The sequence below is a fragment of the Canis lupus genome, chromosome 3 (genome assembly GCF_011100685.1).
Source record: "Canis lupus familiaris isolate Mischka breed German Shepherd chromosome 3, alternate assembly UU_Cfam_GSD_1.0, whole genome shotgun sequence".
Lineage (NCBI taxonomy): Eukaryota > Metazoa > Chordata > Mammalia > Carnivora > Canidae > Canis > Canis lupus.
In genome coordinates, this window is record NC_049224.1 from 60,438,719 (window position 1) to 60,463,597 (window position 24,879).

Sequence of the window (24,879 nt, forward strand, 5' to 3'; positions counted from 1 at the left end):
TCTGTGCCTTCTGACGAGTGGCTGTCATCTTTAATAAGACAGAACGAGGCTCATTAGGAACCAGGAAGGCGGGCTCCCAGGCTCACAGAAGGCGCCGCTGTACCAAGTCAGAGCGGAGGGGCTGGCGTGCACCCCATCACTGACACGACACGCAGGGCACGGCCAGAGCTTGGGACTTAGGGCAATATCTCTGGGCTCCAGAAACTCCCACCCCACCCCTCCTCACCGGGCCGTGGGCCGCACAGAGGGACAGCCCTAGGCAGTGACATGCCCGGCACGTGGGAGGCAGGTGTGCTCTCATCCCTGGCCCCTTCTCTTCCCTGGACCACAGGCCGCAACCCCCACCTTGTGCTTTCCAAGTGCTCCCCTGGATTCTGTGCCGCCGCACGAGTCCCCCGCCCCGGCCAGCCAGCTCCTGGGGGCTGCACACGTGCATCTTCCGGTCCAACTCAAAGCTTTCGTTTCCTTGGTGAATGGCCAGAACTGCAGCCAGATCTCAAAGACCTAACCACCGGTGAGCACTGAGATCATGAAATTTACCGTGAAGCTAATCAAAGCCTTCAGCAGGACTGGACAGATGCCGCCGGGGAGCGTCCGGCAGCCACACACCCTTCCCTTCCCAGATCGCCTCTGCCATGAGACCCCCAGGAGCTACCTCCCCCCAGAAGAGCCCCGCTCCTCAGCATGCAGGGCCCTGTAGGCGAAGCCCTGTGAGACCCACAGCCCCCTACGCAGAGCCCCTGACCTCGCCCCCTGACGCTCCCCATGGCTGACCCCACTCTCCCCATCACTCTTGGCTTGGGGTCTCTGCCGGGAACACGTGTCACCAGGCTGGCACGGCTCGCCCGCTCTCTCTCCTTCTCCCTCTCTCCCACCATGCAGCCTGATCCACATGCTGTCCCCTTGCCCTCCCTGGACCCCAGACCCCGCGGCAGAGCCACATGCAGGAGTGGTGTCCCATAGCGACAGGTGCCTGCTGCTGGTTGTCAAGTGGTCCCCAGAGGACACGAGGACAGTTCTGACCAAATGAGTCTGGGAACAGATCATCTGTTCCACCCTTGGGTGTATTCACGGACATATTAGTGTGTCACATTGCTGAGATGCTCTGCAGCAAAGATGTCCACTGGGACCCATGCCCTGGTACCTCAAACCCAGAAGACCAGGGGGCACAGTGATGCCAGTGTAGACACTGTTATGGACCGATGGGAAGGGTAGGGACCCAGGCTCTGAACTGATGTTAGATGTCTGAGCAGGGGCACGGTATCAGGCTAAAAGCCAGTCAGTACACTCCCATGTCTGTGTGTGCATGTCCGTGTGTGTCCGTGTGTGTCCATGTGTGTGTATGCACAATCTAAAATACTGATTTTTAAGTGCTAACAGTAGTTAGTCTGGGCGATGGCGTGGATCACGGATGATTCTTCAGTTTACTTCATGATAAACAGGTATTCCTTCTGAATATGTTTTTTTAAATAAACACATGCATCAGATTACAAAAAGAGAGGGAGAAGTAGAGGCTTTGGGAAGTTGCATGTGTTTCTGTCCAGAGGAAATGCCTTTATTTTTCTGAAACATACGGTTTATTTTCTCCCAATGATATAAGTCATAGCAGCTCACAAAGGTAAAATGGAACACACCGAGGGAAGACGGGGAAGCAAATACCCGATGTCCTGCAGCCCTAGGGGATGGTTTATTGGAAATGGAGGAAGGTTTAGGGGCTGTCTGACCCAGGGTGGAGCTGCCTGTGTGGCCCCCCCTCCCATCAGGGCTGCCGTGGGTGGGGGAGACACAGTGTTCAGAGGGTCTGTAGGTGCGTGGAGGGTTGAAGAAGAGAGAAGGGGAGGCAGGCAGGGGAGGGAGACAGAGAGGGAGGAATTAATGAGTGGTCCCAGAGGGACCCTGGGCTTCTCGTTACCATGGAGACAGGCAGGCTGCACCAGGCAGGTGGGGCTGACAGCAGCACAGCAGCGGTTACCAGGAGGGCAGGGCCCATCCCCGCCCCCGCCACTCCCACCTGTGCAGGGAAGCGCTCCAGCTCACAGAGAACAAGGCAGGGGTGGGGTGAAGTCGAGGACTGAGCCAGGGACTCCCCCTCACTCAGCACCTCCTTATCAAACTCTGGGTCTAGCTGGTCTGGTTACATCACGGTTCCTGGCAGACAATCCTGTCACCACCTGTCAGCTCTTTCCAACCTGGAGCCTCCTCTGCCCCCACACCCCGGCCTGCCCCACACTCCCAGCCATCCGTCCATCCGTCCGTCTTGGCAATAGGGTGGGAGCAGAGCCCCTCCCAAGGCCCCCCCAGACCCATGAGGCTCCTCCACTTGCACCCCAGCATGGAGCAGGCTCCCCAGGACAGATGCCTCGAGACACGCAGGATGGGGGAAGGCCCTGGGAAGACGATGCTACATAACTAGGAGTAACTCGGGAAGCGGGAGGAAAGGCTCCACCGTGGCCACCGAATGCACATTTCACGGGCGGGCGGACAAGCAGGCGCCGCTGGCGCCCGGATCGAGATGGCATTCTGCCCACTGCACACAGACGCAGCACAGATTGATGGCTCCTGCTGACGGGGAAGGGGGCCTGGGCTCCTCTCCTGCCCGGGCTCCGAGGACAGGCAAGCTCTGAGCATGACAAGCATCTGCCAGGGGTGACAGGTGCCTTGGGGAGTCTCACATGGCTGCTCTGTCCAGCTCCCCACAAGCCCACCCACCGCAGCCCGGCATGGCTCCCTCAGCCTCCCCATCAGCCCTCCGAAGCGCCTGGCAAGGCTTCCTACCTGCACGGGGTCCTCGAAATAGAGCCCAGTCCGATCGGCCAGTCTCCAGGGCCCACTCCCCGGGCAGGTCAGCAGGAACGGGCAACGTGACCGTGAGCAGGGGCACCCTCAGCCTTCAGTCACAGGTCTGGATCCTTTTCCTTCTTCTTCGGATCCTGCCACCTGCCACCCGCCGGCCCCAAGAGCCCACTACCCACCCTGCGGGGCGCGCACGCTCCTGGCCAAGTTTAGGTGGCGGCGCGGCGGTGGCGGCGGCAGCTCCCCCTCTGCGGAGTCGGGCTCGTCTCTGCCGCCCGCCGCTGCCGCCGCTGCCGCTGCCGCTGCCGCCTGGCGAGGAGGATGCTCAGAGCTTTGCAGAGCCCGCCGACTCAGCCACGCCAGGGAACTCGCCGATGGGAGGCGAAAACAAAAGCGTTAATCTTCCCTGGGAGGCCCTTTATGCTCTGCCACTGACGAGCAGGAAAATCCTGACCTGTTTTCCCCTGCTCTTTGTAATTAAGACGGTCCCTTCCTGATGATAAACCAGAACGCACAGGAGGGGCTCCGTTCACAGTCAGTGAACCCCCACATTCTATATTTGGCCCAGCATTAAGTATCAGGGATGAACAGTGCACACGGGGATCACCCCACCTTCCGGATCCATCAAAGGGAGGCTTGCGGATGACCTGGTGACAATAAGGAAGCCCCCAGCCCCCAGGATTTACCACAGAGCCAGCCCTGAGCTGGGGGACACTTCACAGACGATCTCTCATTGAATCCCCGAGATACTGGAATGTTCTCTTGCTCAGCACAGTGCTTGCTCAGAGCAAGTAGCAGGGTTGGGGTCAGGTCTCCACCCTCGCCCTGGGGTGCAGGGGCTGGGGTCCTCGGTTGCTGGGAAGCGGGTCAGGCTAGGTCCAGACACCCACAGCAACAATAGTTCAGCCCACCTGAGCCTAGGACGCACCCCACTTTCAACCATCAGGTGTTTCAATGTGGCAAGATGGCACAACGTGCAAACTGATGTCTACACACTGCGAGAGGTGGCATGCTGGGGAAGGGACAGGCGCCAGGAGCCCGGGCGGCCTGGGTTCACATCTGGCTCTGCCACCTGCCTGGAGCAGCCGACGACCCAGCACACATGGGAGGTGGGGAGCCCAGGAGAGAGCAGAAGGTCTGGAATAACCTTTGCAAGAAACAAGAGACAAGTGCTTTGAACTGCTGGCAGTGGGCAGGCGGGGCCTGTCCCTAATATGTAGAGTGCCATGAGGTCCAGTAGAGTCATAGTCTCCGTCCACATATTCAGAGGACACAGGTATCAATATTACAGTCACCACACAAGACGATACGTACAAGATGCCCGCAGACTAAATGCCAACAGCCTCCTCATGTGACCCATACGCCCCAATAGAGCTGAAAACCACGAAGACCCCCACCCCTGCAAAAGCAGGCAGTGCGTGGAAAGTACTAATGCAGGCGCTGTGGTCTGCTCAACTGTCAGAAGGACCGGCATCAAGGGACGAGAGGAAGTCACAGTCAGCTTACTAAATTCCAGAATAGTCTGTTGATGGAATATGATGCAACACTGACCCACGCCGACCTACAGACCAGCCTTGAAGACCCCACTCTGTCAGAAAGTCAGGGCCACATGCTGTCTGACCCCATTCATGGGACCTGTGTGGAAGAGGGAAATCTGTGGACAGACAGACAGGAGGGAGACCCGAGGTGCTGGGGCATCAGGCTCTTGTTGAGGTGATGGAAATGCTCTGGAATGGACGTGCGACATGCATGCGTCTGCGTGGATACTGACAGCCACCAAACGGCACACGGTAAGGGCTGAACTGTGCAGTATATGAGCTATGTTCCCAATGTAGCTGTGTAACAAAAAGGCCCATCGTACAAAACAAACAAACAAACAAACAAACCATGCACACACAAAAACAGGGGAATTGACTAAATAGGAAATGTGAATGGGACAAAATCAGAATATCATGTTGTACAAACGGTTTGGTCTCAACTAGAATTACACAGAGAGAGAAAAAACCAGAAGGGAACCAGCCAAAAAGTTCAGCTACCCATGATCCCATTATCAGTGATCCACCCTCCTTGCCCGATTTGTGCTCTGCACACTCCCCACTGTCCGTGAGCATGAGCGTGGGCTCACACCCGTCCTCAGGCCCCTCCCCCCAGAGCTGGGGCCTTCCCACTGTGCGCTGACCTGGGGTGGGTGGGGGGTTCATGCTCTGGGAACCAGGGGAGGGGCTGCACTGTCGTGTGGGGTGGGTGTGACACCCACTGCCCTCTCCCTTTCCTACTCCCAGGGATGGGGGGGCCACTGAGGGCTGAGAGGGAATGTGGGTGGAGCCGAAGCCGGAGCAACTCTGTCTCTACTGCTCAGATGGACATCAAGTGTAATTTCAAGAAAAGCAGCTCAAAAAAACAAAAAAACAACAACAAAAAAAAAGCAGCTCAGCACTCAATGTACGATTCCGCTGCAGCATTGGGGAAGCCGATTATGTGCCAGGCAGTAGCTGTGGGTACAGGCAGGGCTGGGGTCCCTGGAGTTTCGAGGGGCACCCCATGTGCCCCACTGTCCCTGGCCTCCAGTGCCTGGCCTCAGCTGCAGCCCCATGCTCTTTAAAATGCCAGTCTGACCCGGGCGATCCCTGGCTCCGCAGCCTTCATCATCCCCCCACGCCCAGAGGCCCCTCTGTGACCTGCTGGGAAAGGCTCCCAAGCCCCTCGGCGGAGTCCTCTGTCCCCTGTGCCTCTTCCCCAGGGACAGGGGCAGCCCCAGCACAGAGCCAAAGAGAGGCTGAGGAATGAGTAGAGGGATGGGCTGGGTCTGACACCCAGGTGCATGGGGTGTGGTCATCCCATGGGATTTATCTTACTGAACAACTATCACAGTGAATGCTACATGTTCATTTTTCACAAAGAGACAGAGCCTTGTAACTCCCACGGCCATCAAAAGATGCACTTTCAGCACCCCAGAAAGCCCGCCTACCCCGTGACTGCTGTGTGACCGGCCCGGCCCAGTGACCACTCCTACGGGCCTCCTATGGGCACAGGGTCCTGCCGCCTTGCACACTTTCATTCCTCCAGAACTCAGACCCTCATCTAGACACAGGAGAGTTGGACCCAGGATCTCAAACAACCCTCCACCCCCAAATACACCTCTCCAGCCTCATCAGCTTGTAGAGGGCACAGGAGAGACCATGTCCAGGGAAGGCTTCCCGGAGATGGCCCTCGCTGAGCAGGCCCTGGAGGGCTAAGGAAGCTGTCCCCTGGAAGAGCTGGGAGGAACGGGGAGGCAAAAGCTCAGGGGTACGTATTCCTGCACAAACGCACATGAACATCGGACACCCCGAGGGGCACGGGAGCAGGACCTGGCTCAGAGAGGGCGCCCAGCGGCCCACTCACCTCCAGCACGTGCCCCGTGATGTACTTCTCACAGCCGTCACAGCGGATGCCGAACTTGGTGTGGTAGTCGGCCTCACAGTAGGGCAGCCCGTCCCTGCAACGAGACAGGCCATCAGGACGCGTACAGGTTCACCCGGGGACCGGGCAGCCAGGTGAGGGCTGGCAGCGGCCTCCAGAGGCTCAGCCGTGGGAGTAAGAGCCACATCTGGGAAAGTGAAGATGCTCCCACCGACGGGGCTCTTCCTTCCAGTTCATTCCACCCCCCATTCAGTAATGTGGGCAGGAAATGGCCTATTGACTTACTAAAGGGGTCTGGGGTGTCCTACAAAATCATGAGCCACAAAGTGTGTGTGACAAAGGTGCCCATGCCAGGACCAGGTCTGTGGATGACGCAATGTCACGTGGCACATGTGGGGTTGGGACAGAGCCTCTCTGTCCCTGGGTGTGGCGGCAGAGGCATCTGGCCTCGTGGGAGGGGACACGAGGGCTGCAGGTGACCTATCCACTGTGCATGCATATTTACAGCGTGCCCACACCACGCCGGGCATCGTTCGTGGTGTGGGGAAGCAGTGACGAGTGACACGTGGCTTTGGGTGCCGCTCCCAGGTATCTGGGCAGCCTTGGGCGAGTCAATGCTGAGCCTCCCCTGAATGCACTGAGAGGGGAATAGCTGGTTCTTGGGGCTGCTGATGGGAAGATAGCGCACGGGGCAGGAGCTGGTTTGAAAGTGACTGTAATTATTATTATGGGGTCAACACAACACAGGAGGAGGCAGCGTGGCAGCAGAGGGAGGGCCCAGAGGTGGTGCCAGGGTTCCTGGGTTGGTGGCCACGCTCCGTGCAGGGAGGTGCTGGTGGGCAGCAGTGAAATGAACAGGCTTGCACTCAAATGCCACCACTCCCCAGCTGTGTGCTCCTGGGCAAGTCGCTTAACCTTTCTGAGCCTCGGCTTCCCCAACCATAAAATGGGAGAAATTATAGTAAAGTCTAATGAAGATGTGGCCAACACCTAGCACACGGCAGGCTCTCGCCAATTGGTGGCCAAGGCCACTGCCATTGCTAACCAGGGCCGCCCCTCGGCCTGGCCCGGCCCAGTAGGATTTGGGTGTGGAGGCCACTGGCATGCAGGGGCACCTGCTGCCCGAGCGCATCTCCCTTCCCCTGCACCGCCAAGGTCTCCCTGTGGTTCCCAGTAGGGTTTTGATTATCATGTGGCTGCCAACAGAGGCTAAGAGTTCTCAACTTATGGGAGACCAGAGCTAATGCCGCCCTCTGGACCTTCTGTAGGACGGGAAGGCTTCCTGGAGGAAGTGGCCTGCAGGACGGGAAGAGGGGGTGGTTTGGAGCCCCTGGAGTCGCAGTGACCACAGGCTATTTCTCTGACCACAGCTCCGGAGAGGATGAAGCCTTTCCTTCCAGGAGAGGAAGAGGTACACTTAGCCCTTAGGACCAACTTCCAAATGTCGCTGACCTCAGGGTCCCAATTACTTCCCACAATGGTGTCTGTGCCCCAAACCCAGGAAGCAGAGATAATGTCTCTATGGCAACACCAACGCACCCTCCCTGTCAATTCTGGGACCATTCTGGAGGCTGCTGAGTGACAGGCGAGCCGTGTGGGTGAGCTACCAGCGAGCGCCCTGGGGGCTGGGCAGGTCTTACTTTACTTTAAAGTGCTCTGTCTCCCAGGGCTGCCTTCATGGGAGTCACGCCCCCCTTTCCTTCACTGTGACAGAGGAACGGCCAGTACCTCCCCCAGCCTGATCTGGCCTAGACAGAGGTCCGTCCTGGCTTGGGGACTTTCACTGAAAACATGTGGACTCCATGACTCCACACGTAGTGGTGGAGACACAAGACAGAGAGACCCCACACTCCCTTCACCCCATTTCCCCTGTGAGTGACCTCGGGCACAGCGAGGGTACGATGGTACGAGTGCAGCCAGGGGATGGGTGGGGGCACATCGGCGACCTCCTCTGGATTCCCCGGGTGTGATGTGTACTCCTGCCTGTGTGAGTGTGCGTGTGTGCATGTGCGTGCAGGTTTCATCCTGTGCCGTTCTATTGTACAGCCAGTTCCTGGGATACTTCTGCTCCCTCGGGGATCGAGAACCAGCAGGGTCTCCCACACTAGCTGCCCGGAGCCCTCAAACTTGCAGGAAGGAGCCTGCTCTGCACACTTCAGCTCACCCCCTAACCCTGTGCCACAGGGCGGCTTCCCTGACTCAAGGCCCCTGACCCCAGGGAATGAAATGCACCCCTTCCCGGCAAACCAGCCACTCCTGCTCAGGGCTAAGTCCTTCCAGAGGCTCCGTTTGCACTGCCTTCTGAGGACACGTGCCCTCCGACCCCCCACTCAAACCAGCCGTCACATCTGGGGTTGGGGACACAAGGTTGGTGGGGCGGGGGGCTGCCCGATGGTCAAGCACTGCAAAAGTTGGAGTTGGGACTGAGTCATCACATCTGTCCCCCCCACTCCTGCTGCTGGAGTCAGCTGGCATCCAATGCACATTCTGCAGGTGACCCAGGTGCCACGGGAGGGTGACCCCCATGGATGGGCAAGGGCGGGGGGCACTGTCTGTTTCAATCCGTAGAAATGGAGCTGAGGTCTCTGCAGGCCACACTAGGGAAGCAAGGCTGGTGGGAGGAGATGCCAGGCTGGGAGTCAAACATGCAGGGCCCTGAGGCCACACGGGGGACAGGACAGGAGTGGCTGCAGGGGGACGGACGGAGCAGGCTCACATGGGAGGACCCCGCCACTCACTTGCTGATGTACTCCGCATCGAGCTGCTTCCCGCACGTCTCACACTTAAAACAGCCCAAATGCCAGTGTTTGTCCAAAGCCACTAGGGACTGACCATTTTTTATTTCTGCGCCGCAGCCTCCACAACCTGGAAGAAAGCACAGGACACAGACATCGTCGTTGTGGGCGCCTGCACTGCTGGGTCTCCAGGCACAGAAGTGTGCAGCGCCAGCCTGTGGGGGGGGACAGAGGGGACTATCCGGCTGGGTGTGCTGCAGGGACCCCGTGACATGCCGGCTGCTGTGAACACGTAGGAAACAAATCACAAAGTTCATCCCTGCACACATTGAGCACCAATTGCATGCAGCCTGGGCCCAGAGCTGACAGAGGATGGGTGCCAAGCCAGGATAGCAGGGGTGTCTTCAAACAGGAGCACACTGCAGGGTGGGGGCCGCCTGGACGGGGGGCAGCAGGCCTGGGGGCCCCCACCTGTCCTCCTCTGTCCACAAGTAGACTGTGAGCCTAACTGACCCAACCGATGTGCCCACCCAAGAGAGGTCTGGGCTGCCACCCCCTGCCACTCCTTCCTCTGGGCTCTAGCCTGCCTGGATGCCTCTCCCAGGAAGCCCTCCTGGCCCACTCATCTGGATCTCCTTCTTCGACCATCTGTGCTGCATCCCAGACACAGCCTGCCAGTCCCCAACCCGAGTCCCTGCTCCCAGTCTCAGTCCAAGTCCCAGCCAGGCCCCAGGCAGTCAGCCTTGGGGAGTCCTCCCCTTGGCAAACCACCCACAGGTGACATGTGTTCTGCATTCTGTGGTCCCCACCTGGTCTGAGCCCCTGCCTGGTGTCCCCATACCTCCTCTGCTCCCCACTACAGTGTGCCCACCCCTGCTCAATGGCCCCTGGGACCCAGGCCCTCTCCTTCACACTTGGGCCTCTGGATCCTGCCTTCCAACCGTGGGCAGTCACCCCAGGGCCCCCACAGCCAGTGTCACCGGTGCCGAAGGATGACGGGGTGGAGCAGGACAGGGGAACCTCGGGTGCAGAGACCGGCAGCATGACTGGCCCAGGTGCACCTGTGTGAGTGTGTTGTGTGTGCGTGCACCAGTGCCTTTGTGTGAATGTGTATGTCTGTGGGTGATCGAGACCGTTCATGTATGTGTGTCTGTGTGTGTGTGCATCCCTGTGAATGCGTCTCTGTGTTCCTGCATGAATGTGTGTCCTTGTATGAGTGTGCCTATGTGTGTGTCTGTGTGAATATGCATCTGTGTGTGAGCATGTCCCTGTGGCTGTGAGCACGTGTGTGTGTGTGTCTGTGTGTGTTGGGGGCAGGACAGGCAAGGCCTTGGGGAGCCCCGCAGTGTCCTGAAGAGCAGAGCCAAGGAGAAGTCATCTGGCAAATCGCCCCCACAGCCAGCAGGAGCCCCTGAGCAGAGCAGCCTAACAGTCCTGGGCTCAGCCTAGGGGCAGGCAAGGGGAGCAGGGACCCTGCTACTCAAAATGAAAGAATGTGGCCCAACAGGCCTGGATACCAACCCTGGTCCCTACCACTCACGGGGTCACACTAGAGCCAAGCTCTGTACTCTTTGGGGTCCCTGTTTCCTCACTTGTGGGGTGGAGCAATGCCATTAAATGGCAAAACAGAAAGACCACACAGGCCATGCCGGCACAAGAGGGTGCCGCCCACCAGGACAGAAAGGGACGGAGCTCCAGGGGGTGCACGGCAGGGGCTTCACAGGTGCTACTCTCACCTTGGCAGATAGCAGCGTCGTGTTGTTTGAAGAATAAAAAATATTTGACGCACATGAACAGAAATCTCACAGAGGAAGACATAGACATGGCCAACACGCACATGAGGAAATGCTCCGCATCACTGTCCATCAGGGAAATACAAATCAAAACCACAATGAGATACCACCTCACACCAGTGAGAATGGGAAAATTAACAAGGCAGGAAACCACTCATGTTGGAGAGGATGCGGAGAAAAGGGAACCCTCCTGCACTGTTGGTGGGAATGTTGAAATGGTGCAGCCACTCTGGAAAACTGTGTGGAGGTTCCTCAAAGAGTTAAAAATAAACCTGCCCTACGACCCAGCAATTGCACTGTTGGGGATTTACCCCAAAGATACGGATGCAATGAAACACTAGGACACCTGCACCCCGATGTTTCTAGCAGCAATGGCCACAATAGCCAAACTGTGGAAGGAGCCTCGGTGTCCATCGAAAGATGAGTGGATAAAGAAGATGTGGTCTATGTATACAATGGAATATTCCTCAGCCATTAGAAATGACAAATACCCACCATTTGCTTCAACGTGGATGGAACTAGAGGGTATTATGCTGAGTGAAGTAAGTCAATCGGAGAAGGACAAACATTATATGGTCTCATTCATTTGGGGAATATAAAAAATAGTGAAAGGGAATAAAGGGGAAAGGAGAAAAAATGAGTGGGAAATATCAGAAAGGGAGACAGAACATGAGAGACTCCTAACTCTGGGAAACGAATTGGGGGTGGTGGAGGGGGAGGTGGGCAGGGGGCAGGGGTGACTGGGTGATGGGTACTGAGGGGGGCACTTGACAGGATGAGCCCTGGGTGTTATTCTGTATGTTGGCAAATTGAACACCAATAACAAATAAATTTATAAAAAAAATATTTGACGCCCACAAAACTGTTGGTCAAGCTCTGGCTTTCCTAAATTATCACAGAGTTCAAATTCACACGCAACTTTGAAAACACTTGAAGACCCACATTCGAGATCCAGGGCCTCAAGGCTGGAGGGCGGCCTGTTCATCTGGGGACCCCTGGGGCCCAGTGTGGGCTGGTAGCTCCGACACTTGGCAAATGCATGCATGCATGCGTGAATGAATGACAGGGACCCAGAGAGTGCCCTCTCCTCTCAAGTCCGGGAGGCATCCAGACCCCATCCAGACCCCATCCCCAGCCCACTACCTCCACTGGCCCCCCAGCAGCACAGACCATGCAACTTGCCCGTTCTGGATTCGAGCCAGCCGGCTTCGAGTGCGGGCTCACTCTGTAAGCTCCAGGTCACTGCCTCTCAACCAAGGATGGCTGTGCTCCCCGGGGGGCATTTGGCCATGTCTGGAGACACTTCTGATTGTCACAACCAGAGGGGGCACGCTCCAGGCACCTGGGGGCCGAGGCTCGGCATGCTGCTCAATATCTTCCAACGTGCGGGACGGTCCCACAGCAAAGAATCATCTGGCCCCAACTATCAACAGCGCCAGACGAGAAGCCCGGCTCGGAGCCTAGTGCTTCTCCTAAATGGACAAAGCAGGGGCATGTCACACCGCGCTGTGCCAGGGCTGGCGGGAGGCGGGGTGGACACGGTTAGACACAGGGCCCTTGGGGCCAGGCTGCCCTCACCAGCTGTGTGACTGGGCACGTCACTTCTCGTCTCTGCCCAGCACAGTGGGGATGCATTTTTCCGGGGGCGATGGTGGTCCGGGCTCCCATTCTTGTTCGGAGGCTCAGGAGAGCTAACAGCCACAGGCCCGCGGTGTGTCTGACAACTGACTATGCACCGAGGCCGATGCTGTTGTCATGACAGGAAGACCCGGTGGCCCGATGCCCCGCGGGAAGCCATCCGAAGACATCTCTCCAACAGGACCCTCTGCCTCCCGCCCGGTGCCAGGGGAGGGCCCAGAGGCTGCAGGTGAGCATGCCAGCTGCAGCTGCAGGGAGGTGTGGACCTGACACCGGCCCCAGCCCCGCACTCCCCCAGTGAGCAGAATCCCACCAACAGCAAGGCCCGAGCTCAGACGCAAGAGCAACCTGCACGGAGGACCATGGTCATGAAAACAGCAATCATCACTTTCTAAACACAACTGGAGCTACGCATAGCTATGCAGGGCTTTGTCGACGACAGTACAGAATCTTGTGTGACGAATCCTGACAACAGCAGTCGTCAGCCGAGGGAGGGGATATCCTGGAGGGAGGCAGAGGTCGCCGGGAAGGGCCACAGCTGGCCGCCCACTCACCCACACACCCTGGCTTGGCTCTGCCATCACAGCAATGGGGGTGAGCCTGGGCCGCTGCCCCAGCATGACCCTTCTAGAAAGTTCCATAGTCTCCTGTTTGCTCCCTCCTCCAGCAGACATGGCATGGGATCACCAGCTCTGCCGCTAACTTACGTGGGACATAGGACATGCGGGGCGGCCTCTTTGAGCTCTAGCTGTGAACTAGGGTGGGTCAGATGCACCCTCGCCCCTCCTCTCCCCCCAGGTCAAACCAGGCTGGGGAGCAGGGAAGGACTGAAGGACTCTGGCTCTGAGTCCAATTGAGATTGACTTTGGAAAGCATGGAGCCTACCAAGGTCTAAAGGGTGAAAATGCTAACAAGTGATGAGCGAGCCCTGTCATTTCTCTGAAAGCCCCAAACTGAGCGGAAGAGCTTGGAGCAGCAGCTGGCAGAGAGAAAGCACATTCACGTGCACCCCACACACCGGAACTCTGGGTAAACCGGGGACATCCACCCCTGACGGCAACACGAGGGCATGAGGTGCACGGCCCAATGGTGGCCAAGGTTGGGTGTTGGCTCCTGGGGGCCGTGGCACCCCACAGGGCAGGTGCACCCCACAAGGTAGCCACAGCACCCCACAGGGCAGCCACAGCACCCCACAAAGCAGATGCACCCTATAAGGCTGCCACACCACCCATAAGGCAGGTGTGCCCCACAAGTCAGCCATAGCACCCTGCAATTTAGGCACAGCACCCAACAGGGCAACTGTACCCCACAGGGTGTCTGCACCCTATAAGGCAGGTACACCCACACGGCAGTCACTGTACCCCACAAGGCATATAACCTCACAGCCTCACTGTCCCATTTCCCAGGCAGGATGGGCCAGCGAGGGGGCTGGGGCTCCAGGGCAGCCTCTCTCAGGGAGGCAGACACAGAAGCTCCAAAGGCCACAGACCAGACATCTCAGAGGGCAGGCATCCCTTTCTGCTGAGGGCTCAGGTGCGGGGCCTCCAGACCCCAGCTCCAGTGTCCCCAGCTCTAGTGTGACCCCAGGTTCTAGATGTGAAGCCCTCTATGCCCTGGTAGGGCTGAGCCCCAGTATGGGAAGCCCAGACCCAGGGTGGGTGGGGAAATGCGTGGCCAAACCCAAGACCAGGCCCCAGAGAGCTGCTCCCCACTCCGTGTCCCCGAGGTCCCACCTCCTCCTGCCCTACCCCAGACACTGCCCACACCCACTTCTGAACGCACCCCCAGTCTCAAGGCCCAGAGAAGGGACATGGCCTGGCGCCAGGCCCCTGGGAAGGCTGCCCTGGGACAGCTAGACCAGCAAGCAGCTCAGAGCTGGGGGTTCCGGGGAAGGGGAGCCTGGGGAAGGGGAGCCTGGGGAAGGAGAGCCTGGAGGAGAAGCAGACAGCTCCCAGCCCTTGGGGAGAAGACCCTCCTCCAGGCAGGGCGGGAGCTGTCGTGCAAGCCTCAGGAGGAGGGCTGAGCTCCTTCAGGGATGGAATGGCGTGGGCGTCCAGCGGCGTGAAGCACTTATCTTGTTACTAAGCAACAGGCTCCGGCCAGAGAGTGGAAGAGAGACACTGAGGGATGCTCAGGACCAGAACTCCAGCTGAACTCCTACCCCAACAGCTGCTCCTTCCCCCCTAACTGCAGAGGCAGCAGCCCCCACCTGCCCCCAAGCCCTGAAACCTGCAGGCAAATTACAGGGCCGCCCAGGTTCTTCCCAGCAGCCCTTGCTCAACAGCCATCTACGGCTCTCACTGCCTCCGGGACGCACCCGGGACTCCTTGGCCTGGCTTTGCCATAGGGTTTCCATCTCTCCCGCTTCCTTCTGTTCCTGTCTGCACACAGCAGCACCCGTCCCCACCCCACCCCCGCCCCCATCCACTGACAAGGGCCTGCCAGTTGCCCACAGCACACTCCATGTTCTCCGTTCTGTGGTCCCTTCCCTTTAATGCCCACCTACGTGACCCTGGGTTTCAAGTTTCAGAACAAAGGCCACCTCCTCCATGTGGTCACAGCGTCCCCTGCTTCGAGGTCTGAAGGCCCTAGCCCCAGCCCCAGGCGCACCACCCCCTGGCTGGACGCTGGGCACCCGGCACACGTCCATCTCCCCACCAGACTCAGGGCCTCTGCAGAAGAGGAGAGGCTTCCTGGCCGGCGGGGCTGCTCCGGGCACAGCAGGAATTAGGAAGACTCTGCAGACATCCACACAGGAACCAAGAGCTGGTGACGAATGTCTACACTTTCTAGGCACAGCAGAGGTTCTAAGCTGGACAGTCTCACCGTGGGCCGGAAGAGGGGCCACTTGCATTATCAGACCACCTAGGGGGTCTGATAGGGGAGCATTTGTTCTCTGGAAATGTACATTTGGTATTAAATTTTTTTAATATTTTATTTATTTGAGAGAGACAGAGCACCAGCAGGATTGGGGTCAGAAGGAGAAGGAGAAGCAGGCTCCTCACTAAGTGTGGAGCCCGACACGGGGCTCAATCCCAGGACCCTGAGATCATGACCTGAGCCGAAGCTAGATGCTTCACCAACTGAGCCACCCAGGCACTCCGTAAATTTGATATTTTAAAACAAATGTACACTTGGAAAGAGCAGTCTTTTAAGACTCTCAAAAAACTATCAATGAATCTGGGTTCAGGCATATTTCCTTTCTCACTCTGGCTGCCAGGGAGCTCTGGACACACTGTTCAAACTCATCTTGGGATGCCTGGGTGGCTCAGTGGTTGAGTGTCTGTCTTCGGCCCAGGGCGTGAACCCAGAGTCCCGGGATCGAGTCCCACATCGGGCTCCCTGCATGGAGCCTGCTTCTCCCTTCTCCCTCTGCCTGTGTCTCTGCCTCTTTGCGTCTCTCCTGAATAAATAAAATAAAAAAACAAACAAAAAACTCATCTCACCCCATTTTTTATTTTTACTTGTTAGAGTTTTTGCCTACTCTTTCAGATTTAATTATAATAGTATTGATTATGTATGAAGCAAATCCTCAGAAGGTCAGTGAGTCCAGACCTCAGTGGGAGAGGACTCTCCCAGCAAGCCCCAAAGCAGCAGCCTCCCCAGCTGGCACTGCGGCTAGCTTGCCTCCCCAGGGAATCAGGGCTTCACCTCCTTTCACAGAGTAAAACCACTGCCGGACCCCAAGGCCAGCTCGGAGCTTCTAGAAGGCTGCAGGTGCAAGCTCCTCTGGAGAGACTTCCAAAGCGGCAGATGAGGTGGGCGGGTGGGAAGAAGGTGCTTCACGGGGGAGAGAGACTGAACCCTGAGCGAGAGGCTGGCTCTGGAAGTCAACAGGAAGCCCTCCGCTGTCGGGAGGAGGGCGCGACCTCAGTGACCACGGCACGCGGGGTGGGCTCTGAAACTCCATGTCTCCCCGGGGAGCCTGGCTGCGGCGGGTGCTGGAGCGCTGGGCCCCCTTCCCAGTCCCTGCGTCCCACATCTGGCCCCGAGAGTCGTGGACGCAGCACCTGCCTGCCCCGCCTTGCACTCCTGCTGCCCTGCACCCTCAGTGACACCTCTGCACACATTTGTTCCCTCATGGTCTGCTTTTGCCTCCAACAAGCATCTTTTGAGCACCTGCTGCATACAAACCCTGGCCTTGCCCCTGGGGGTGGAGCAGTGAACCCAGGAGCTCCTGACCTCAGAAGCCCAGAGTTCAATGCTCTCCTAATGGTTCCCCTAAAGGGCTTCTGGAAGGTCTAGAATTATCTGTGGAGCTGAATGTGTCTGGAGGGGGCTGCAGGGGTGGAGAGGACATCCGCCCAGGCCCCGGGAGGCTTCCTGGAGGAGGCAGGCTGGAGGGCACAGCCCCCCAGAGACCTTCTGTCCCTTGCTCCCGTCCTGTGTTTGTCCACAGCTACCCTTCACTCCCACCCCTTCTGGTCTGTGTCTGTGTGGTCAGGCCCCTCCCCGGGCCCCGCGGAAGGCAGCTTCCACCCCACCCCCACCCGCCACGCCGCTCAGTGCCCACTTACTCCAGAGGCCCTGGGACAGGTACGCACTGCTGCCCGCTGTCTTGGGCAGGGAGCACTTCTGGCACATGCATTCCTTCCCATTGAAAGTCACTCGGTCCCCCGGCGGGAAAGGCAATCTGAAACAAGAGAGTGAGTGTGTGACCAGCCAGGATTGCCTCTGGCTCTTCTCCTGGGGCCCCCCCGTATACCACCGCCTCCCCGGGGGCCTCCTGGAGACAGGCGTCGCAGGCGGAGGACGCAGGACCCCCCCATCCGGGCACCGCGGTGCTCCCACCATGTGATCCCTCTGCACAGACAGGTGCATGCAGCGCCCTGGCCGGGAGCAGCGAGGGCCGGCGCCGTGCTTGGCACGCGGCAACCGACCAGGCAGCCTCAACCGCCCCCTCCTCCATTCAACCCTGCCTCCTCTGACCACCCAGGATGCTTTGTCCATATCAGTTTAACAGCAATGGCAATGGCTAGCATTTATTGAGCAACTACTATGTGCCAGGAGCCAAATATTACAATAGATACCTCACAGGCATGCTTCATTTAATAACTGTAGGGCATTTGTCCAAGCTGGAATTTGCTTCATCTTTTTTCTCTATAGGTGAGAACACTGAAGTTCAGAGAGGAGAGTTAACTTTCCAAGGACACACAGCCGAGGCATGTCAGAACCAGAGTCAAACCAAGACCTGTCAGGCTCCGAAGCCCCATGATTTACCTACCTAGTCTAGTCTTTAAGATGTTAGCAGCTTGTATAAGCACCAGACACCAAGGTACTGTACATTTTATCCCATCTTTATTTAAATTTAGCATTTTGCTCAGTATGGATTTTGCTGCACTGATTTTTAATGTTTTAAAATATCACATTATCATTTACCTTGATTGTTGATTTTTTAAAAAATTATTATTATTATTATTATTATTTTTTTTTTTTTTTTTGCGCTCACTGAAATTCTGCATCCAGAGCAAGTCCCAGACCTGGTGCAAGATAGGTCACAGCTCTGGGTTGCAGAGAGCCAGCTAGCCTTCCTGCACCAAGGACTTCCTCTCTGGTGCCTGGGAGATGGGTAAACTGGCTGCTCTCTGGCAAGTGAGGGACAGGCCACCTGCCACCAGGGGCAGGAAGACAGACTTCAGTGTCCTGCCCACGTCCATCCTGGCCACCTGCTGCCACTGAGCAATCGGCAGCCCTGGGCCACTTTCCTTCCCCAGCTCAGGCTGACCAAACAACCTGTGCTCTGGAGCAGTAGCCTGCAGAATTCTCTCAACCAGGATATGCCTTTGCCACTGCTTAAAGCCTTGAGCACCCGCTGCATACAAACCCTGGCCTTGCCCCTGAGGGTGGAGCAGTGAACCCAGGAGCTCCTGACCTCAGAAACCCAGAGTTCAATGCTCTCCTAATGGTTCCCCCAAAGGGCTTCTGGAAGGTCCAGAATTATCTGTGGAGCTGAATGTGTCTGGAGGGGGCTGCAAGGGTGGGGAGGACATCCACACAGGCCCCAGGAGGCAGAGTCTCCCAGCTGCCTTCTCAGGGCTGGGAAATCCATGGCATATCCCTTGTGCTCAAGAGGTACACCTTGCTAGAGTGAATGAGTGAGTGAACAAGAGAATGACTGAAGGCCCCCAGGGGGCCTAATTCAGCACCCCCTCCTGCCTGGCCTCCTCACGTAGCCTGCCTGGTCACACCAGCCCCAGGCCAGCCCCAGCCCTGCAGCATGTCTCCCCCCAACGGAGACTGCCATAGCCCCCCCTCACGTACGGCTGGCGTTCATTCAGCTGGTGTGTTCTGGGGCCCCCAGTGGGCCAGTCCCTTCTCTTGGAGACCAAGGACGAATAGAGACTGAGCTGGCCATCTCCGCAGGCTTGTGAGACAGCCCTGCAGACCTAGCTTCTTGGGCAGAGAGCCTTTGCAACTGATGCCTTGTGCTGTGTCACTTGTGGCCAGTGCTGTGCTCTGCTGCTCTCTTCCTAGAGTCCTACAGCTGGCCTGGTAATGTGGGGTGTTGGGATAGAGTGGGGTTCCTCACCTTGGCTGCATGTGCACTGACAGGGTCTCTGGCTATGTGACCCTGAGCAAGTTACTTACCCCATCTGAGTCCTGTTTCTCACCTGTAAAGTGGGACTGATAATACCTGTGTCATGGGATTGTTATTCATCACTCCATCACTCCATCCATCCATCCATCCATCCATTCATCCATCCATCCATCCATCCATGCATGTATCCATCCATGCATCATCCACTTATCCATCAATCCCTCTCTCCATCCATGCATCATCCATCTATTCATCCATCCATCCATCCATCCATCCTTCCATCTATCCATCCATGTATTCATCCATCCATCAGACAAACTGCATGGAAAGCTCTGGCATACTGCCTGGGACCAGGAGAGGCTGAATAAATGGTAGTTATTATTTTCTTAGTTCAACTTTATTGAAATATACTTTGACAAATGCATGCATTCATGTTTTCATCATCATAGTCATGATATGGGACATTCTGTCCACTGCAAACAGTCCCCTGTGACTGTCTATAATCACTTCCCACTAGCACCCTTGGCCGCAGGCAACCATGATGGGCACTCTGTCACTGTGGATGGGATATGTCTTTTCTGGAACTGCATACACATGGAACCACACAGTAGGTAGTCTTTGATGGCTGGTTCAGCATCCTGTCCCTTGCACTGCATACATCATTAGTTTGGCCCTTGTTACTGTGGCACAGTGGTGCTCCACTGGACAGATGAGGGACAACAAGATTCCACTCACTGTTGAAGGATATTTGGGTTCTTTCCAGTTGGGGGCTCTTACAAATAAAACTGCTAAGAACGTTTGGTGACAACTCTTTAGGTAGACATGTGCTTCCACTTCTCTTGGGTACATACCTAGGAATGGAACCACTGGGCCATATGCTAACTCTGTGTTCAACGTTACAACAAACTGACACACTGATTTCCAGATAGGTTGTACCACTTTGCATTCCCCCGGCCATACATGATCATTGCTTCAGCTTCATATCCTCACCAACACTTGTCATTACCCACCATTTTAGCTTTAGCCAGTCCAGTGGATGGGTGATGGTATTTTATCCTTTTAATCGGCCCTGTTGCATGTGCTTATGGTCATTCATGTGTATTCTTTTGTGGAGTGTCTGTTAAACTCTTCTGCCTATTTTTTAATAGGGTTCTTATTTATCTTCTCATTGCTGACTTGTAGAAGTTCTTTATATTTTTTGGATGCCAGTCCCTCAGCAGATGTACCTTATCTACCAGCTGATGGCTTGCCTCTATACTTTGCTGATGTCTTTTGACATCATTTTTCTTCCTCTAGCTTTACTGTCACGTTAGTGTGCTGGCAACAAGTTCTCTTAGCTTTTGTGTGTCTACAGAAGTTTTTATTTTGCTTTTATTTTTTTTTTGCAGGGGGGAACACATTTATTCATGTTATTTTAATCGCATACATCTTGGAGATACTGAGGGTTCAGTTCCAGAACACTGCAATAAAGCAAATATTGCAAGAAAGCAAGTCAAATGGATCTTCTGGTTTCCTCGTGCATAGAAAAGTAATGTTTACACTGTAGTCTATTAAACATGCAATAGCACTAAGTCTAAAAACTAAAGCAATAAAGCACATACCTTAATAAAAAATACTAACCATCATCTGAACTTTCAGCAAGTTGTAATCTGACCACAGATCAGACAATATAATCATAAAAAAGTTTGACATATTGCAAAAGTTACCAAAAGGTGACAGAGACCCAAAGTGAGAAAATTCTGTCAGAAAATGGCACCAACACACTTGCTCAATGCAGGGTTACCATGAACCTTCAATCTGTAAAAAGTACAGTATATGCAAAGCACAATAAAGTGAAGTGCAACAAAATGAGGTGTGCCTGTATATAATATTCATGCCATTCAATACCTATAATTCATTAGTTTCTAGTGTATTCAGACTTGTGCACATGTCCCCACAATCAATTTGAGTACTTTCTCATCAACCCAAAACAGAAACCCTTTACTCTTTAGAGGTCTTGTCTTCGTTTTTTGAAAGCCCTTTTCTTTTCTTCCTTCTTTTCTTTTTCTTTATCTTTCTTCTTTCTTTTCTTTCTTTCTCTCTCTCTCTCTCTTCTTTCTTTCTTCTTTCTCTTTCTTCTTTCTTCCTCTTTCTTTCTTTTGGCTTGGTATGGAATTGTTTGATTTTTTTCCTGTAACTCTTTAAAGATGCCATTCCACTATCTTCTATGGTGCATAGTTTCAGGTGAGAGGTCTGCAATAATTCTTCCATTCCACTGTATATGATGTGGGTCTTTTTTCTTGCTTTTTGTTAGATTTCTTATTACTACTTTTCAGAAATTTTATTATGATGGACTTAGTAGGATTCTATTGTGTTTATTCTGCTTGAGGTTCATCAAGATGCCTGGATCCGTGGGTTTATAGTTTCATCAAGTTTGGAAATTTTTCAGCCATTATTTCTTCAATTATTTGGCCTTCCCTACCTTGGGGGTCTCCCCTTCCCAATCCAAACAGATAGAAAGATCCTTGATCCACAGATAGCTGAATCTGTCTTCATGTTTTCTAGTCTTTTCCGTCTTTTCACTTTAGCCTGAAGAGTTTCTGTTGTTATGTCTTCAGGTTCACCAAGCCTTTCGTCTGCAATACCTAATCTACTGCTAATTTCTTTGAAGGGATTTTTCATCTCAGAAACTGTACTTTCCAGAAAGTCCATTTGACTTCTTTTTATACCTTCTGTGAGACTTCTATGTGCATTGACATTTTCCTTTAAACACCTAAGCACATTTTCAGTACTGTTTCAAAGCCACCATCTGTTGGTTTCACAACACACTCATTTATGGGTCTACTGCTATTGACTGGCTTGTCTTCTGGCTTTGGGTCTCCTTTCCCAGCTTTTATGACTAGTAATATTTGATTGGATGCTGGGCACTGCCTATGCTATGTTGCTGAGAGCTGGATTTCCCGTCTTCTTGTGAAGAGTGCATGACTTGTTCTGGCAGGCAGTTAGTTCATTTGCAGATCAGTGCCACCTTTTGGGGTTTATTCTTGTACTTCCTTTCAGCAGGTGTTCATAGCCTTTGCTCTAGGGCCATTTTAGTCCCATGAATAAGGCACAACTTTCTTGGCATCCCCACTGCACACCTGGCTGTAAAACAACCTGGTCACAATTTGATGTCTCCCAGCCCCGGGAACCATTCAGCTTGCACCAATCTGGCCATTCTTCATCCACTTTGTGATATGCGCCTCTGTGGTTTTGTGTTCAGTGAAAGGCTCAAAGGCTCCCCCCACGTTGCTCTCTGCACTTGCTCTGTGTGGCTTCCTCCCTTCTGGGGTACAGCCTCTGCTGCTCATATCACTGCCTCCTGACTTGGTCTTCTCTCCTTGTACTATGGCTCCAGGAACTGCCTCCAGACACAAAGCTGGGTGGTTGCAGGGTCCATGGCCTTGGTGGCCCTAGTCTTAGTCCCACACAGCTTGTGCCCCAGAGCCCCAAAACAACTGCTTCATATAGGGTGTTGCAGTTGTGTATGGAGGGTGGTACATGCAGCCCAGTTACTCCAGTGTGATGGAGCTGTCTACTATTATTTCAAAAACTGAAGATTATCCAGAGGTGATCCTTCACACTTACTATGATTATGTCCCCTTGTCTCTAAGCATCATGTATAGAAATCAAACATTCTATCATCCCCGTGGGAACTCTGAGACCCACAAATGCTGCAACAACACAGAAACTGTCATTAGAAATATTCCTTCATTGTTCCCCCCTCTCTGCAGCCCCCCTGGCCAAGCATCCACTTCTGTCCAGCACACATGCCATGTCTACAGACAACAGCTCTTGGAACAACACTCAAAAAATCCCCTTGAAACTGGGTGTGGTGAGACAGAAACAACAGAGCAGAAAATAAACTCTGGGTTCTTTTATTCTTTGTTTCTTAGAAATAGAACATCTCCCCGGAAGCAATGTGTCTAGGGTGTGGGGCGGCACTGAAGGAGGAGGATGCTCACATGGGGAAGCAGCTTCTGGCCTCCCTGCTAAGTCTCCAAAGGAGCTCACATCAAGCAGCCCCAGGGCCGTGCTGCTAGGGCAGTGTTGTGGGGCCCATAAGAGCCCCTGCACTGGACACAGAGGCTGCCCTGAGGAGGGAGAGAGCTGGGCCCCTGTAAAGGAAAGTTCCTGGAGATGAGGGTGGCACCCTTATGCTTCATGTCTCTAGGTGCTGAGCCTGGAGAGTCTGAGCTAATGCATCTACAAGCTGCTGGTGCCAGCCCTGTGCCAGGCCCACAGAGGTGCTGAAAAAGCCTGGTAGGATGAATGAATGAGTGATGGAAGGAAGGAACTAGAACAACCTGTGAAGCCTCTCTCAGCTGGACCAAGGGGCTTGTACTTTCTTATGGATGCCCTGGGGGCAGCAGGAAGGAGGGACAGACAGAGGGGAGGCAGGGACCCCAGGGGCAGGACCCCAAGCAGGCAACTTTGAGGCCTGCATGGGGCAGTGGCTGGGTAGATTCTATAAGGGGAAGGACCCTTCCTCAAATCTGGAAGATACCCATGCTTGAGGGGGAAGGGAGGAGGAAGGGAGGGAAGGAAGGACATGGGAGGAAAGGAAGGAGGAGGAAAGGGAAGGACAAGGGAGGGAAGGAGGGGAGAGGGAAAGAAGGAGGAGGGAGGAGGGAAAGAAGGAGATGGGAGGGAAGGAAAAGGGAGGAGGGAGAAGGAGGGAGGAGGGAGGGAAGAGGAAAGAGAGGGGAGGAAGGAGGGAAATGGGAGGAGGGGGAGGAGAGAGGAGGGAAGGAGGGGTGAGGGAGAGAGGGAGGAGGAAGGAAGGAGGAGGGAGGGAGAGGGGAAGGAGGAAGGAGGGAGCACCCGGAAGGAGCAGGGAGCCCGGAGGCCTGACTCACCGACACACGGCACACACGAAGCAGTCGGGGTGGTAGGTCTTGCCCAGCGCCGACACCACCTCGCCCTCGATGAACTGGTCGCAGCTGAAGCAGCGGGTCCCATACAGGCGCTGGTAGTCCAGCGTGCAGATGTACTCGCCCTGCCGCACGAAGAAGCCACCCTCGGCCAGGTCACAGCCACATGCTGGGGGAGAGCCATGGCGTTAGTGGGGGGCCCACCTGCCAGCCCCACCACACACCACTCCCACTTGACACAGGTCTCCGTGCTAATTTGGGGTGACTCGCTGAACCTGGGTGGCTAGATTCCCAGTACAGATGCCTATTTGGGCCACTCAGCCTGGTGCCCAGTGGACTTTCTTGTGGAAGCTTCCAGAAAAGTGGCATGGACCCAGAAGAATCAGGCTCCACTAAGAGGCCGGCCCGCCTCCCTCCCTGGCCAGCCCCCTGGACCTCAGCAGGGGTGAAGTGTGGATGCCAACGAGCCCCTCTGCTTCTCTGACTGGGCTGCTCCCAGCAGGGAATGCAACAGCCCGGGGAAGGTGCTCTGCTCTGGTGAGAAGATCTCGTGCAGCATGGGGAGCACAGAGGTGTCCTGTGGTTGCCCCCAGGCCCCAGAGCAACTCCCTGACCCTCTTCCCGACTCCTGCCCGTTTCCATGTCCCGATGTCTGTCTCCCACGGTGTGGGCAAGGCCCGGAGGGAGAGAGACCATGAACACTTGAACACAAACCTTTTTGTCCCCTGTCCGCTAACACACAGCTGGCCCCGGGAAACTGCACTGCAAAGCCCCAAAGATGGGGTGGGGACAAGCTGCCAGGTGGGGATAGGGGTGACTTTTCTCGGGACAGCCTGCCAGTCTGTGTCCAGGACACCCATGCCTTCACTTACACACTCCCCCTGCAGCCCAGGGGCACGTGGGAGCCAGGCATGGTTCCAGAGGGAGCCACCTATGCCTGCCCCGGCTGGCCCAGCCCCTCCCTGCCGGAGGCCAGGAGGACACCCCTGTAGTCCCTGCCCTGCCAGCCAGGTCAGTCCTGGGTCCTCGTGGGTCACAGCCCCCAAGCAGAGTCTTGAAAACTATATCCTTCCTCCTTTCCTCCCTCC

General features: G+C 55.5%; 1 protein-coding gene across 46 annotated transcripts in view; it reads right to left on the reverse strand.

Annotated features, from left to right (window-relative positions):
• ABLIM2 (actin binding LIM protein family member 2) overlaps positions 1 to 24,879 on the reverse strand; it is a 141,850-nt gene that overhangs the window by 70,159 nt on the left and 46,812 nt on the right. For all 46 annotated transcript variants that reach the window (XR_005357162.1, XR_005357163.1, XR_005357161.1 and 43 more), the window contains exons 3-6: positions 23,777 to 23,960; positions 16,879 to 16,994; positions 8,934 to 9,060; positions 6,178 to 6,271 (exon numbers count right to left, since the gene is read on the reverse strand). Coding sequence is in view for 43 of the 46 variants with exons in the window: in XM_038533109.1 (XP_038389037.1) it covers positions 6,178 to 6,271; positions 8,934 to 9,060; positions 16,879 to 16,994; positions 23,777 to 23,960 (521 nt within the window). In the remaining 3 variants the exon portion in view is untranslated. The remainder of the gene's footprint in view (positions 1 to 6,177; positions 6,272 to 8,933; positions 9,061 to 16,878; positions 16,995 to 23,776; positions 23,961 to 24,879) is intronic.